The 18008-nt window shown below is 37.5% G+C and overlaps 1 protein-coding gene across 1 annotated transcript in view; it reads right to left on the reverse strand.

The window, feature by feature from the left end:
* Positions 1-3559: 3559 nt before the first annotated feature.
* WDR49 (WD repeat domain 49) overlaps positions 3560-18008 on the reverse strand; it is a 149285-nt gene continuing 134836 nt past the window's right edge. The window contains 1 exon segment of the mRNA XM_068545639.1: positions 3560-3690. Within this exon segment, the coding sequence (XP_068401740.1) occupies positions 3560-3690 (131 nt within the window).

Here is an 18008-nt window from a genome sequence, read left to right on the forward strand (position 1 = left end):
CTGCCTGGCACAATTAGATGCTGTAAGATATAAAAGAGTTAAGACATAATAACTAAATGTCTTTTTATTTTTTTCCTTTTGTGAGTGTTTTTATTCCACATTATTAGAAACAGTAACATTAAAAGAGACTTTCATACCCTTAAAAGTTCTATTCTCATTAAATATAGAAAACAGACAGCTCTATTAATGAGCTGAGACAGTTCCTCTTAATTCCTTCTACCAAACAGGCCCTGAAGTTAACTAAGGATGAATTAGGGTCACACACAGCATAGTGCCATGCACACATAGTAGGCCACAGAGAGAAGTTCTGTCTACATGAACCAAGCTATTTCAGAACAATCACTTCAAACAGAGTCGTCTCCAGGGCTAAAAAAATATAAAATAGGTCTAGTAAAAGAATTTCCAAATTATAACAGAAAAACTAGAGGGCTCATTCAATCTTTATTTTATGTGCCTTCACTCCAAAAAGCTGATGGCAGGAGAAGTGTATTCTATTTATATGTGTATACCTGGTGTCTAAAACAGTCCCTTGCATATGCCTTCAATAACTGGTGGAATAGATGGATGGATGGATGCAGAAAAGGGCCTTCACGAAGTATTTGGTAACCATATTACATCTCTTTAACATCTTAATATTCCTTTAAATTTCTGGAAATAAGGCTCAAATTTCACTCCACTGTACTGTCACCAATCTACGATTCATAGATCATATGCTCTAAGTTTGAAATGATGGATTGTCCAATCAAACCTGCCAACTAATCCAAGAATTCTCTGCAATATCCCTGTGACAGTTATTCAGCCTCTGCTTTGACATCTCAAGGAACCCTTTGGACTAAGGCAAAATTTTTCATTTTTTAAAAATAATTTACTTTAAATACCTTAAAGTTACAGAAAAGTTGCTGATATAACACAAAGAACTACCATCTCCGTCTCTCCTTCTCTCTGTTTCTTCAGTTGTTAACATTTCACCACATATGTGTGCTCTATCTGTATACCTAATCCCTCTTTCCCTCCCTCTCTCTCTTTTTCCTTTCATATATATATATATATATATGTATATATATATAATATATATATATATAGTGTGTGTGTGTAAATATATGTGGTGTGTTTGTTGTATACCTAAATATATATAAACATTATAATTAGTATTTTTCGAATCATTTGAGAGCAAGATGCAATCACAATTTTCAATCACTCCTAAACATTTCATTCTATCTATCTATCTATCTAAAATCATGAGTTCACATTGATATCTATAATCCCAATCCCAAATCTCAGGGTTGTTTCTAGTGTTCTCCTTTTCAAATTTTATAAATACCTTCTATAACAGTGAGATACTCGGCTCTCATTATCCTCTATATATTTACTAATGTATTCATTTATTTACTCAATATTTATTTGTACAATATAACCAATCTCCCAACTATGCTGGTCATCTCCACTCACCCCTCTGCTTTCCCACCCACTAATTCCCTCTCCCATTGACCCCTCCCATACTCTTGGGTCCAGTAAGCTTATTTCTGCTGGGTCTTCTCTCAGCTCCTCCTACTTCCTTTCCTAGCTGTACAGTGGGCCTACTGCCAGCAATTCTGTACCAAGATGAGAAGTGAAGATGGGAAGGAAAGGGAAAATAGGAAACCTTTTCAAGTTCAACAGGGATTAGGAAGAAATTCTAGAATCTGCCTTCTTAGCATTGTGCCCGTCACTTCTACTCTCTTTCTTCACTGCAGCTTTGAAATATTTGAGGATAGTTTGTATCTCCCATGAACTCTCTTTCTTAAGCCAGACCTCCCCATTTCTTTATTTGTTCCTCTAGAATATGGTTTCCAGGAACATTACTGCTCTGACAACATTCTCCAACATTTGTTGAGATTGATTCTTCCAAATATCTTTCTCCTACATCTTTCCCATATGTGATTGTCATTCAATGAGAAGGAGAAGGAATATTCATAGAACTCACAACGTCTGACTCAGGATTCACTTAAATGTAGATGAAATAGGCAAACTGTCTTCTGAAAATCCGTCTTCTGCCACCCTCTCTACCAGGCTAAAGCATTTGTTCCACCGATGTTGAAAATTCTACAGTTAGAGTTCATTCCACTGACTTTATACTAATAAGAAATGCATGAACAGAATAGTGAAAGGTGAAAACCATGGCCTTTGGAGTAAAACAGATCTAGGCTCCAATCCCTACTCTGCCATCAATAATTGGGCACTCTCCTAATGTATCCAAATCTCAGATTTTAACCCCTTAAAATAGATATATCTTATACAATTATTGTGAGGTTTAAATATGATAAACTTTTGCAGCTACTGGACAGAGTAGACCGTAGACCCTTACATATTGTCAATTCCTTTACTTGTGTGTGTTACTGCAAAATTCTTAAAAAACAAATATTTTTAAAGGAGTCTTTAAAATACAAAAAAAAAAACTAAAGTTATGTGAATGAATTGATTAATTATTCCTACAGGACACATTAGCTAATGTACCATAAGAATACTGGTTGCCTAGTAGATAATATTTATAAAGAAAAATGGATCAAAAAAGTGATGTGTTTCAGAGCCAAACAGTCCCGACTTGACCTTACACATAAAATGAGCCTTTTACACAGCCCCAGTCCCCTATTTTTCCCCCAAGGCAATTCCCTCTTTGGTTGTGCCATGCCTCTCAATTTTAGAGTATAGTATAACAAAGTATAGAAGCAGAACATATGCAGTAATTTCTCAAGAAGTACATAGAAGGATAAACATGTCATTAAAAATTAATAGTAATAGTGCTATTGACAAGGTGTAATTGCATTATCAGAATCATTTTTTAAAAACCTAGAAAGTGTATATAAGTCTGAATGCTTTTCTAAGTCAAGTTTATATAGATATTCACTGTGTCAGTACATATTTAATTTCAATGCAAATTGATTTTACAATGAAAACTGACCAAAAATATTTATCTATAGGAGCAACAAGAAGTGTGACTGGTTAGAACACTTTGTTCTGGAGTTGTACATTTTTTATATAAAAACACTTCAGAATAGATAATACCAATTGCTATTGCCCCCCTCTTTAGCCACATTTTTCTATTAAAATGTAGAGAAAGTGAAAGGTGATGGATAAAAGCAGCACTAAAACATTGTTTCAAAATGAAGCTTCCTGAAGTTCAAATATAAAGTAAAAGAAAGGAGCAATATTTTTTTTAATTTATTTATTTATTTTTGGCTGTCTTGGGTCTTCATTTCTGTGAGAGGGCTTTCTCTAGTTGCGGCAAGTGGGGGCCCCTCTTCATCGCGGTGCGCGGGCCTCTCACTGTCGCGGCCTCTCTTGTTGCGGAGCACAGGCTCCAGACGCGCAGGCTCAGTAGTTGTGGCTCACGGGCCCAGTTGCTCCGCAGCATGTGGGATCTTCCCAGACCAGGGCTCGAACCCGTGTCCCCTGCATTGGCAGGCAGATTCTCAACCACTGCGCCACCACGGAAGCCCGGAGCAATATTTTTGATTCCATTTTTTTTTTGCATTTTATATACATACTTTATGTGACCATGAAATATTTATTTTTCTTTCAATTAGAATGGCTTCTTATTCCTTTTTATCTTCAGATCACTACTTGTGTCTTGACATAATTGCCTGGTTCTTCATTCACGATCCAGAATTTCTTTGGGAAATAGGCTTTTCTCATCAAATACTGCTTTCAATGCTACAAAATGATGAAGAAAATGACATATAAACTATACTTGGCAAAAGATCCAATTAAATGAAATAGTGGGGAGAAATTTTCAAACTTCACTTCTTCTCAAAATGTGGATGTTCTTAAAACCAAGAGTGCTCTGGGAAAATTTCCTCTTAAGCTTCTGCTATTCCTTTTAGTTCAATTTAAATTTAAAAGTTAAATTTTAACAGAGTTTGTCCTATTAATGTATTTATAACAGGGTAGAGATCTACCATTTAACGGGAGAAGTCTAAAGAAGCTTGTGTTTTCCATTCTTGTTTTTTAATCTACTTAACAGCTATCAAGGACTCATAAAAAGCAAAGAACAAATTATTCTGTATTGAAATAAGACAATTAAAAGCATCAACACACAGTTTGACTGTCTGCATGACTAAACAAGTACGTCTGCAATCACATCCTTATAACATAGTTTGACCTGCAGGGATCTGCGGCTTCAGAGGAAAAAGAGCCAAATTATCCCCATGAATGGTTATATGCGCATCAGTGAGAAGCGGGAGGAAACTGTGCCATGCATTCAAAAAAATAATTTTGGCCTTTTGCTAAATTTTGTCATTTCAACAAATGTTTATTGAAAATATATTACGTACTGTGCTCAGGCATAATGGGGCACAAATATGACTAAGTCACAGGCTTCCTTCCAACTGGCAGAAAGTGGGAGCAGTAGCCAAATAACCAAAATGTCATCTATAATATGACACCATTCTAAGAGAGTATGAGCAATGTAAATTGTGGTTAAACATATAAAGAGCTTATAACAATACGCAGAGATCAGAGAAAAAGTTTTAAGAATCGGATGCTATTTGAGATAGATCTTGAAGCCCAGAGAGGATTTTCATTGATAATGAGGACTATGGAGATGAGGAAGGGTTTGCAAGGGGGAAAGGAAATGTCAACTAGAAGGAAGAAAGTAAATACAAGTATGGAGAAACAGAGCTACTCTTCAGGTTACTCTGAGTAATTCAGTACAATTTAACATAAAGGAGAGGAAAGTAGAATGAGATTGGAGCTGGACTGAGGGGCACTTTAAGTACCAAGCCAAGAATTATGAAACAAAGAAACTACATTAACATTGAATAACCTCACAGTATAGAGGCATCTTTATATATTTGGATTAAAAATAAAACTAAAAAACTCTCCACTTCTCTTACAAACATAACTATAAAAGTCAGTATCTTGCCCCCTTTGCTCTTGGATATTATACAAGAAAAACCAAGAAAATGAGGGGAAGTAACTCCGCGAACAAATTTCACGTTCAGCAAAACCCAAAGGTAGATGTAACCTGCAGCCTACAAAACATGAAGAAGGGTAGCCAAACAGCTGAGATTGGGCAGAAGTTACACAAGATAAATCGATCCGCATGGAGAGTATAAGAAGGCCAGCAGCAGCTGCAGCATTTCAGAAAGTTCTGGTAAAGAGACGCTCACTAAAGATGAGGGGCTCACCCTGCGGTCCAAATGCAGTATCTTTCATTTATATCTGTTGCTACACGGGGTGGAGAAGGCTGGGAGCAAAAGCTCTCCCCAACCTCATTTGGTTCAGCGAAACATATGAGGCAGGACTATATAAAGAATCACACCCACGAGCCATTTTCTGCTAAAAGCAGTCTGCCTCTGTAGATTGTAAAACTTGAAGGCCACACTGATCCCATGTCCCAGGCTCTCACCCAGGGACCTGCTACAAATTTCAAGTCTAAGAAAACCAAACTCATTAAAGATAATTGATTAAAAGGGTACATTTTAAAAACTGGCATAGCATGGGCATAAATGTATTACAAGCAAAATTAAAAACTAAACAAAATGAATTTTAAAAAGAGCAGCAAAACTAATCAATACATAGATCTCCACCAGGAACATGTTGCCCTTGGATAAATACTGTTACTAAGCATTTTGCCACAAATTAAATTTTAAAACTTGAAAACGTTCCTGTCTCTATGAATGCAGATCACAGAGCAAAAGTCCCTTCATCTCAGGGACGAGATGAAGACACAACGGGAAGTGATGAAATGTCAGCTGGCAGAGCTCAGGAAAAAAATATCACAAGTGAGAATAGACTGCATGGTAACACAATGGGAAGCGTAGAGTGTACGAGTGAGAAAAACAAATGAGATGAAAATTAAAAACAGAACAAATTAGAGGGAAATGATAGATATTGGGAAAAAAAGACCCAACAAATACATAAATGGGCTGAGTCCCTAAGAAAGAAAAATTAAGCAGAAATATTTTAAAGTGTCATGTAATAAAACTTTCCTCAAATAAGAGACAACCTGACATATATAAAAAGGACATACTGTTAATTACCTCTTTAATAGCCCTATCTGCAAATAGAGTCACATTATACGATGCTGTGGGATTAGGAATTTGTGGAAACACAGTTCAGTCCATAGCATATATTTTGGAACTTTTAAATGACCAGTGAAGCTGCAGGAGCTTCAGCCTTGCTTCTGCATTTTTGGTAACTCAGTTCCAAACACAATCAGTTTTATTAATGTGTCTTCACTTTTCCAAAATCCTGATCCCTTTATTTCTTGGTAAATTTGGTATTTCTTGGTATAATTTATGTCTTGTATAGCTTAGAGATAGCCAATCTTTGTTATTGGCCTGAGACAATTTTTAAAATTGTGGCAAAGATGGAGTTTGGTGATATGTCTAGTGGAAAGAAGGAGTTGGAGGCAAAAAGGATATAAATAAAAGACCTAACTTTTCTTGCTCTGGGGGAAAAAAAGGGACATAACTTGTGCCAGGAATAATAGAAGAGTCAAAAACAAGGCATATCCTACTAAAGTTACTAGACTTTAAAGATAAAGGCAGAATCATTTGGCAACCAAGCAAAATGATCAAGTCACTCAAAAGAAGAGAAATATATGTATTGCATTTGATATCTTCATAGCAATGATCAATACCAGTAGACAGTAAAGAGAGCAACTCCCACAAGATAAGTAAGGAAAGAACATGTGAGGTATGAATACTATAAACATCCAAACTGCCCATCAAATCTGAAAACTACCAATAGTTTCAACTTGCAGGGAGTTCATGGACTATTGTTCCCAAGAGTCCTTTTTGAGGAAATTACAACATAAACTGAGAAATGACTGAGGAAAAGATTTGGTGGTGAGCACCAAATATATTTTAACGTAGAAGTGGGATTAAAACAACATAAAGTTTAGGATGACAAATTAGAAGGCAAATGTCACATGCCTGACAACGTAGAAATGATACAATTAACAAAAATCGGGAAAGTAAGAAAGAAGTTTCATTCATGTTAGATCAGTAACAGCTGAGAGACAAAGGACTTAAACCAACAAGTCAAGTAATAGCCGTATAAGCAAATTTAACAAAAGCACAAAGAAAAATCATATTATTGAACAAAATTGTGTGGTGGAAGAGGGGGAGGGGAATGAAGAAACATGTTCATTTATCATCAGTCAGCATGGATTTGTTACTGCCCTAGAAAAATAAAGGGCGACAACAATTATAATTATATGAATCTATAAGTATAAAGGTACTACCAGAACAAACATATAACACACCCCCCAAATAAAAACGAAGAAAAAGATTACAGGTCCAGTGAAAACTTCAAAAAATATATAAACAGTAAATAGCAGAAAAGAGTATGAGAAATACAAAACCAAACTGTCTAATATAACAACAAATTTAAATGTGCTCAATTTCATGATTTTAAAAAATGGATTTTTTAGTTGGATCAAAGGCAAAAAAACCCAATTCACATCTAAAATAAAATGATTCTGAAAATTTGAAATAAAAGGATGGGAAAAGTATACCAGGCAAATCAAAATCAAAAGAAAGCAGGGATCAAAATCTAAAATCATAGATGCACGAAGAAACCCTCAAAGGATACACAGACACCCGCAGTAGTGGTTGCCAGAAATAGGTGATAGTGGGAACTGGACAGATCAGCATCATGGAAGGGAGGTAGACTTCTCACTGAACAATTTTTTATATGTTCTAATATTTGATCAGTGTGAATATATGCTGCTTTTCATATAAGAAAGTATATGAAAAACAGCATATTCTGTTTTTTAATAAGACAGAAATGCAACCTGGACCTACCTCATAAGCAAAGTTACAAATGAAAACCCTTTCCACTTGCCTAACACCAGCGGTACAAGATAGTGTGGATTTCTGCACATTAGCAGTTGATTCTGTCCTCTGTTGTCTGAAGGTAAGCACATCAGAATCACAAGGCATTCTGAATGCCTCAGAGCTCTCCTGAGGTCCACTGTGAAAGCCAAAATGTTACTTCTGAAATAAACCCTAGCTGGTTTACTGAGATTTGTCTTTCAACTAGACAAGGAATTTTCATTGTAATTGACTGGGTTTCAGGACAATTAAACCAATAACTAACCAATAGGCCTTTGCAAGTTCTTTGACAGGGATAATCTTTCTGGGATAATTTATTTTTCTGAGTTAAAAAACAAATGATAAAAAATTCATATGCAATTCATATGCAAGGGTAGATACCTGTTTTCTGGGCCTGAAGCTTACAATTTGGGGAGCTTTCTTTAAGAAAATGAACATAAAATTGCAAACACAAAATTATTCATAAAAACGGTTATGTACTTAGAATGAGAAAATAAATCTCAACAAACTACTGGAGTTTTGTAGAGCTGAATCCTTTTCTTCTCAGATCTCTTTTAGGAAAGGCACCTGAAGTGCTTACCTGGAAATGATTCCTGCTTGCAACCTCGCTTCCTCTCTTCACCCAGAACACCCTAAAACCCCCAGCAACTCCTAATACTCACAAGGGACTTTGTAGATAAGGCTTATAAAACTTAACCTACATTAGCTTCACTAGCAATCTCCTTTATGTGGCGAAAGCCATGTCGTTAACCTAACACCTTCTAAATGAATAATGGTCATCAATTCCTCTCACTATTCAGAGTAACAGCATCTGCTGGGTTAATGGCATAATGTTTGCATATAAGTGAGTCTGCCATGGATTATGATACATGTAAGAAACCATTAACCATTTATTGAACCTGTTTAAGATTATCAAAGATTGTCTTTAACCTTGCTGTGATGACTTGTTTTCTTGATGAACTTGGCAAGGTTCTTCCCAGTTATTCAATCAAACACTAATCTAGGTGTTGCTCTGAAGAAATTTTGCCTATATAGTTAAAGTCCCTAATCAATGGATTTTAAGTAAGGAGATTATCCTGGATAATTTGGGAGAGCCGGACTTAAATCAGTTGGAAGGCCTTAGAAGCAGGACTGAGGCTTCCCTAAGACAGAAAAGAAATGCCAACACTGGACAAAACTTCTGCCTGTGCCCATGGAGTTCAGTCCTCCTCCTTTAACCGCCTGTGGACGGCTCTACTCCTTTTGGACTTGCTCCACCAGCCCTCACAATCCCATAAGGCAATTCCTTGTCATAAATTTCAATACATGGTCCTGCTCGTTCTGTTTCCCTGCACCCTGACTGATACACTTGCCATAAAGTGCATTGTTTAACGCAGAATCATCGTGAAGGGCGAAGCATCCTTATCGAGACAAATAGACTGGTTTGTCAAGGTTCCTGCGGTTTGTGACCGGAGTCTGTCAGATACTTGAAAAGAAAATTTATGTTTATTCAAATATACAGCTTATCTTAAAGCACCTTCAAGTTCCCACATAGGTGTTATGTGGGACCTCAAGCCTTAAACTTCTCGCCTTATGGGTCCAACAACTTACTTAGAATCTTGGTGAGTAGTTCACTCAGAAGGGTGAGTAACAGCCAGTGTATTTGGACTCATTGCGTCCAAATGGACCCATCTTTAAAGCTTCTAAAGGCTTCCTTCTCACTTAAAATAAACCCAGGTTTCTTGCCCAGGCTACGTCGTCCCACATGAACGGATCCCTAATTCTTCCACCCAAATCTCGTGCTCACTATGAGCGTCTCTCACACTCTACCCTGGCAACACTGACGTTTCTGACCCTGGAATACGCCAACCTTGTTCCCACCTCAGTAGCTTTACACTTCTGCTCCCATCCTTGGAATGTTCTGTCCCCATTCGTTTGTGGAACTGCTTCCTCTTATCTTTCAGGATTCAGCCCAACAATCAGAGAGAGCTTCACTGATGCCCCCCCTTAGTCACGTTCCATCACATTGTCTTGCTTTATTTTCCTCGTACCTTTTGTCAATATCACTATCCAAACGTATCTTCTTATATTCAGTTATTTATTTATTGTCTATCATGCCCCTAGGTGATAAATTCAATGAGAGCAAAGACCTTGTTTGTCTTTATACCCCATATACCCTTAGCACCCAGCATTGTGTCTGGTATTTACATAGAAGATGGTCACAAAAATGTATTTGTTGAATAAATGAGCAAATGAATGAAGATACCTCCAGGCTTGTAAAGGGGCGGGATCACTCCTCACACTTTGGAATTCCTGCCTTCCAGAGACCCGAGGGACTCTATTATGGTAATAGAAGGCTGGTCCTCCATGTCATTTATCTATATATCCATCCACTTACCGTAACCCCTGCTCTTAAAAATTAACATCAAGTGTTATTGGTAACCAGTTATGTTCTCTATTTCCTACTTGGGAAAAGATGACATTATACATTAATCACTTCATTTTATAGTTGGCTGCCCAACAAGGCTTGTTATAATGATAACCAAGAGGTGTTTTAAAAGTGATGAAAATGAAAGACGTGGTGGTCATGAAGCTATTCAAACATTTTCACTAAAATAAAATGATTCAGTGATTTTCATAAAGCAAAGTTAATCTTTATCATCTGATCCCTCCCTTGCCCCCTAATTGGAGACTAACTATATATCAGATGAACAACAGTGGCAAACCTCACAAAGGCACCCTGGCAAGAAGGGACTTAGCGACTATGTAAACACAGCACTGCAATGACCAGCTGTTGTTAGTTTATGAATATACGGTATTCTGAAAACTTTCTCTTCAATTCACATCCTCCATCCTATTCTAAGTCCTCTAGATAAGTGCTTCTCAAACTTTAATGTGCATAAAAATCACCTAGAAATCTTGTTAAAATGCAGATTCTGATTCCATAGATCGGAGTTGAGGCCTGTGATGTTGCATTTCTAACATGCTCCTGGGTGACGCCCAGGCTATATCCACTGCCCGCATTTTGACATCAAGGTTCTAATTCCTAAATATAGACTCTAGATCAGGATGGCCAGGCTGTCATTTAATTTCAGCCATCACTGTGTAACAGTCAGGTAACAAAGCAACAGGTTGTTGGCAGAGTAGTGAGAATTTATCAAAATGCTTTAGTGGTCTTCATATGGCTCTTAAATGATCGTGCTTGGGACCTGTTCAACCTTTTTTTAAGACTTTTTTTTTTTTTTATGAGCCGTTTTATTTTACAACAAAATTGAAAGGAAGGTACAAGTATTTCTCATATATCCCCTGCCCGCACACATGCAAACCCTCCCCCGTTATCAACATCAGTCACCAGAATGGTATATTTTTTAGTAAGGGTGAATCTACACTGACACATCATTATCACCCAAAGTGCATTGTTTACCTAAAGTTTCACTCTTGGTGTTGCACATTTTAAGGATATTTAAAGGATAATGACAAATATCCTTCATTATAATATCATACAGAGTATTTTCATTGCCCTAAAAAAATCCTCTGTGCTCCTATTCACCTCTTCTCCTCCTTCCCTGGCAACCACTGACCTTTTTATTGTCTCCATAGTTTCGCCTTTTTAGAATCTCATAGAGTAGGAATCGTTCAGTGTGTACCTTCTCAGATTAGTTTCTTCCACTTAATAATATTCATTTAAGATTCTTCCATGTCTTTTCATGGCTTGACAGCTCTTTTTTTTAAGTGCTAAATAATATTCCATTGTCTGGATGTACCACAGTTTATTTATCCATTCACATGCTGAAGGACATCTTCGTTGCTTCCAAGTTCTGGCAATTATGAAGAAAGCTGCTGTGAAGATCTGCGTGCAGGCTTTTGTATGAAAATAAGTTTTCAGGTCCTTTGGGTAAATACCAAAGAGCATGATTGCTGGATTGCACGTTAAGAGTATGTTTAGTTTGTAAGAAACTGACAAACTGCCTTCTAAAGTGGCGGTACAATTTTGCATTCCCACCAGCAATAAATGAGAGTTCCTGTTTCTCCACATCCTCACCAGCATTTGGTGGTGTGAGCGTCCTGGAGTTCGGCCATTCTAATGCGTGTGTAGTGATAACTCATTGTTCTCTCACTTTGCATTTCGCTGATAACATATGATGTGAAGCATCTGTTGAATCTCTTAAAAAAATGTTTTTCACATGTTAATGACTTCTGTTTTATAGGACTCAAATTATGGTGATATCATATAAACAAAGATATAAAATAATAGGAAGGATTTTTTTGCTTCTAAGATATCTCTGAGTTTTGTGCTCAGTCTGGATCTTCAGTTATCTAAGATTTCCTGGCATGAATCATGTGTAGAAATCTCTCATTTCCTACTAAAAATGAATATATCTATAAATGCATTCTTCTTGTATTTAATGATTTGTTCAAGTAAGAAGATTTCCACAATATTTGATTCTTTTCTTTACTGGTACTAGATTTAAGATAGTATTTTAAAGCAAAGATATATAAGGTTGATTTTACTAAAATCCTGTGTGTATACTTTTTACCTGTAGCTTAAGAATTATAGAGAGTAAGTTTGTATATCAATGAAAAACCAGTATTGTCTCTAGCACACCCTTCTGAGTAGGCAGATTCTGGCTGAGTTCACCATTTTTGAACTATTTTGCCCCTCTTTGTAAATTGCAGGTTACCATGGATATGCAAACTCTGTCTCATCTGGTAGAGTGTTAACTGACTTGCTCCCCTTCCTTGGAAACACCAGTTTTTGTACCTACCTGCAAATTGGGTCAGGGACAGTTATCTCGCACAAATTATCAACTCTTACCAAATTTTCAATCCTCCCACTTTTCTTCAATATCTGGCCACAATCCTCCAAACTTTTTCAATTCTTCTCACGTCTGTCTAAAACTGAGAACTAAAACCTGACAGCCCAAATCTTTATTCAGACTCTATGCTGCCTTGCAGCTGTCCTTTGCTCTCAGGACCTCCAGGACACCAAAACCACTGACCTTCCGCCCCTCCTAACATCTGGTTCAACGGGTTCTACAGAAGCAATGCCAACAAGAATCCCTGAGAGACACTTCTCAGACACTGTTTTGCCCCACCCAGAAGATTCATGATCACCTCTGGGTTGTTCAACAATGAGCGGTAATCATTCATCTTGAACAAAAGTAAGGGGGCTGACAACATTGACCTTTAAGCTGTGCAACTAGAAAGTGGAGGCAGTTAAGAAATGGCCCGACCCTCTTGCATTCTAGAAACAGATAACAGCAAAGGACCACTCTTCTGTCTCTCATTCTGAGATAAGACCCTCTTCACCCGCTTCCCAAGTCTAATAAGACTCATGGATTCATTGACCTGTCTATAATAGCTCAAGCCCCCTTCCTTTTTTTGAGATACTCCTCTTTAATGACTATTCTCCCTGTTGCAATAGCTTGAATAAAATCATCTCTTTAATTGTCCCGCACATTTTGTCTTTGACAAACAACAACAACAAAACAATTCACCTGAGGTATCACTAATGCAGCATTTTCTCTACGCTGGAAGTTTTAAAGATTTTATAGGTACAATATGATGACTTCTGGGGAATTTATTGGCAAAACCTGACCCAGAGCCACTTCTAAGTAGATTCCAGTTTTTTGAGTAAAGCGTATCAAAAAGGGGTTTCAAGCTGTTTGAGAACCCACGGGGAACAACTTGGAAGCTAAAGAGAGAGTGTGAAAGATGTTTCAACTTGAAAGGGAAAGAAAGAAAATACAAAAGAACATTAAAAACACAGTAGGTAAAACTGAAAAGTCACCTGGGGCTTATGAAGTGTCTGAAAACTGTCCCAAGTTCCAAAGCGGTAGTTTAGAATGTTGAAAGTAAGTCTGGCAAAATGCCTCTCATCATACAATTGCCAAATAACCTTCAGCACACTGTAATTATGGAGATATCAGGAATGTGTGTAAAATGCAGTGCAAAGACTTAAGGTAGACTCTGTAATGATAGTGTGGAGGAGGGCCTGTATTAGTAATTGAGATTTTTTTTAAGTGCTCATTTATAATAACAATTTTTAAATTCAGTAGCCTCCTACGAAAAAGGAGATGAACAATTTTAAATGAAAGTGATAAAAATAGGTAATATTATAGTGAAATAGCTGGTATTAGAAAGCCACATAAGAATAGGTTGCCTAGGGACTACAATTTCAACGTTATTTGAACAAGGGAGGCTGTACCTAGAAATAATAATAACATGGACACCTGTAAAACAGTGTAAAACAGGGACACTTCTCAACTAGGGTCCACCTTTTACTAGCTATGCGTGACTAGGTATGTTATTTAAACTCTTTTTTCTATCCCACAGAGTCTATGCCAGAGACTCTTTATATAGTAAATAAGGGCAATAATAATTCCTATAACATAGAGCCATTTAGTGGAATAATAATGATAAAATACCATCAATAAAGAAGGTGTCAGGCTCTGTGCTAAGGGCTTCACATGGGTTATTTCACTCAATGTTCACAGCAACATTATGAAGACGGTAACTAATACGATGCCCATTATTAGTTGAAGAAACTAAGGCATAGAGAGTTTAACTGACCTGCTAAAGGTCATATAGCTAGCAAGTGGTAGAGTCTTGATTTGAAGCTAGGCTTATGCTTGAAATTTTGCCCTTACTGTACCTTTATTGCTTTGAGTCTTCCAAGTTTTATTCATTGTATAAATGGAAATTCTCCAAAAGACAACCATAACCATTAACACTTTATAACTGAGTAGGAATAATGACTGTGATTTCAAAGGTTACAAAATAATGTAAAGGACCAGGAGTGGGATAAAAAGCATGAATAGCCAGGGAAGATGGTACTATGCCAATGATCAGTGCATTGCCCCTGAGCTCCAAAGCCACTCTTCACTGCTCGCTGCGTGATAATGGACCAGAGTCTTGTAAATGGTTTTCCTTTGACAGCTGGCACAATGTTGAGCTCTGTCACTAGAGGGCACTAGAGGGACACTGGAGGAGAAATGGATTTCTCTCCAAGCGGGTGCTCCCCTCACCAGGCTCCTGCAGGGCAGTTCCTCCAGCACTAGAGTCCCACAGCATGACTTCCCCATGACCAAGCTCATCCAATGCCTTCTGCAGCTCCAGACTCCTGTGATGCAAGGATGGCTTTTCCAGAGCCACAGCTTCCCTTGCCACCCTCCCAGGTGACTTTGCAGCAGAGTGCCGCCTGTCTGCCAGCATGCAATGAATGACTTTCTGTAATACCCCAGGAGGCAAGCAGAGGGCCGCCAGTGTGACTCCTCCCTGTGAACAGCCTCCCCTGCAGCCCCCTGATGGCTTTGCAGTGAGTTCTGAGACACAGCACCTCCCTGTGGATGGCTTCCCCTGACGCCCCTGAGAGCAGATTTCTGCAAGTTCCATCTGCAGCAGCTCTGCCACCTTGCCAGGTGGCAAGACAGTGATAAGCCCTCTTGCACAAGGTCTGGGTCTCCGCCCTAGCTTAGGTGGGCATATTCCCTGGTCTATCTCAGGCCTGGGAGTAGTGGCTTCTCTTTAGATCTTCTATTCCTGTGTTCTTTAGAATTCTCTTTGCTGCTTACTAGCCAATGTTCTATAATGTGCATATATTATATCTAAAATCGGAAGAAAAAATGAACTGAAAAACAAAATTAATTCTAAAACATGCCTTGACTGTAGTTGCTGCTGACTATAGTTGCTCTTCAGTTGCCGTTCTTTTTCTTTCCTCCCTACTATAGTCAGTTTCTTGGAAAAGTGTTAGCTTTTCTTGGTAGATGTCCCACAGGTACCTCCGACTCAACATATTCTGAAAACTAACTCTAAATCATCTTCTCCTCCTATATTTCCTCTCTCAGTAATTGCCTCTCTTTGACACAGTTATCCGGGCTGGAAACCTGGTAGCCATACATGTCTTAACATCTCATCAGGGCACAAAATCCTTTAAATTCTATCTCTGTAACACTTCTCAAATTAATAGTTACTTCCTTTCTAGGGTCCCCTTATCTTCAAAATAATAATAGTTACCACTTATGAGTGCTTATTATGTGCTAGTCATTGTGCTAAAATTAACCCACACAACTCCAAGAAGCAGGTACCACTAGCCCCATTTTACAGATGAGAAAACTGAGACTTTGTAGCTTATTTAATTTATCCAGATATAAACAACTAGTAGAAGGCAAAGTGAAAATTCAAAAGAAGATAGCTGCGTCATACAACAAGTTCCCACCACTCTAATACATACACTGCCTTCAGTCTAGCCCCACTATAATGCATCAACTACACAGTTTCCAGAAAGCTTTCTAGAATGCAAATCTGGTCATGTCACTTGCCTGCTTAAACATTTCAACAGGAATTTTGTTTCTGGATAGGATTTAACAAGTAGTGGCAGGTCTTCCTTCTCATTGCACCAGATAGAAAAAAAAAAAAGGTAAATTACAGAAATAATATTCTTAAAGCCTTCAGAGAGCTGTGAAAACAAATATTATCAAATTAAAATTCATGAGATAGTAGAACCATTCTCAGATGAGCTGAGATTGCCAAATCTTTTCTTCCCTTTGGGGATTAATCATGTCTGGGCATTGCTAAGAAACAGGCTTGCCATAGACAGAGAGATTTTCTAAGGGAAGGGAAAATCAGAAGAGCTTTTGATGACTATGTGGGTTGGTGTGATGGACTGGAATTTGGAGAAACTTTGTAACTGTGGCCAGGGTTCCCCACAGGACATATTCTGAGTGCTGGGGTAGTGTGGGAGGCTGTGGATTGGACTGGGGAGGCAGCTTAATGTTTCCTGCGGTCACAGTATTCCACTACAGGGAGAGGCCTAAAACAAACATTTGAAACTGAAAGTAAACGAAGTCTAACCAAAGCCATAACCCAGCACTGACCGAACTCCATCCCTAATTGGATTAACGTGATCCACCCTTCATGCTCTCTGTCCAGCTAAGGAAAGGGTGCACTGCCTCAGAGGAAAAACATTAAGTTCATTATCTGTAGATCTTTAACACATAATTTCTGTCATATAATAAAAAATTATACAGAAATTACAGGACTTGCAAGAAAGAAGGAAAATGTGACCAATAACCAAGAGGAAAAAATAGACATTAGAAACAGATCCAAGGATCACCCAGATACTGATGTTAGCAGGCCAGGACTTTAAAATTATTATAACTATGTTAAAGAAAACAGAGAGAAAATTTGCACAAAATGGATGAAAACAGAAGTAATTTCAACTGAGTATCAGAATATATATAAACAAGATTCAAATGGCATTTTAGAAATATATATACATATATATATATACACACATATACATATAAAATCTGAAATTGGGAACTGATATCATGGGTTCAAAAGAGACTGGCAAAAGAGACAGGACTAGTGAATGCAAAGATAAGTCAATATAAAATATCCAAAATGAAGCCCAGAGAAGAAAATAAAATGGAAAAATGAGAAGAACATAAGAAATGTTTGTGATATGATGAAAATCCAACGTATGTGTAATTGCAGTCCCAGAAGGACTGGAGAGTGGGAACTGGAAAGAAACAATATTTGAAAAGATAATAGCTGAGAATTATTCAACATTGAAGAAAGATGTATTCAAGGATTCCTATCAACCCCAAGCAGTATATATACAGAGAAAAGCGTATTTATGCCCACTGTGATAAAACTGCTAAAAAACAAGGATAAAGAAAAAAATCTGTAAAGCAGCCAGAAAAAAGATTGCATTCAAAGAAGCAACAATAATATGAAGAGTGGAATTTTAAACAGGAACTATAGGAGCAAGGAAGCAATGGGATGGTATCTTTAAAGAGTTGAAAAAAACTGCTATCTAGGGTTTTAAACCCAGTGAAAAAATCCTTCCAAAGTCAAAATAAAATAAACGCATTTTTCAGACACATAAAAGCTGGGAAAATTACTCACCAGCAGACCAACATTGTAAGAAATACTGCAGAAATTTCTTCTGAATAAAGGAAAATAATCTCAGATGGAAGCCTAGTACCCCGAAAAGAAATAAAGTACTGTAACCTCTAGAGTAATCACTAAAAGGCTAACACAAAGAGATCTAAAAACTGAAGAATTAATAGAAGAGATAAAATGGGATAATTCAGAATACTTGACTAAAACATTCCAATGGTTCCTCATTTCTGGTAAAATAAATACCAAAGTCCTTAACAGAGTACACCAGGTACTCCATGATTTGGCCCCCATTTACCTCTC

This window comes from Eschrichtius robustus, chromosome 6 (assembly GCF_028021215.1).
Source record: "Eschrichtius robustus isolate mEscRob2 chromosome 6, mEscRob2.pri, whole genome shotgun sequence".
Taxonomy (NCBI): Eukaryota; Metazoa; Chordata; class Mammalia; order Artiodactyla; family Eschrichtiidae; genus Eschrichtius; species Eschrichtius robustus.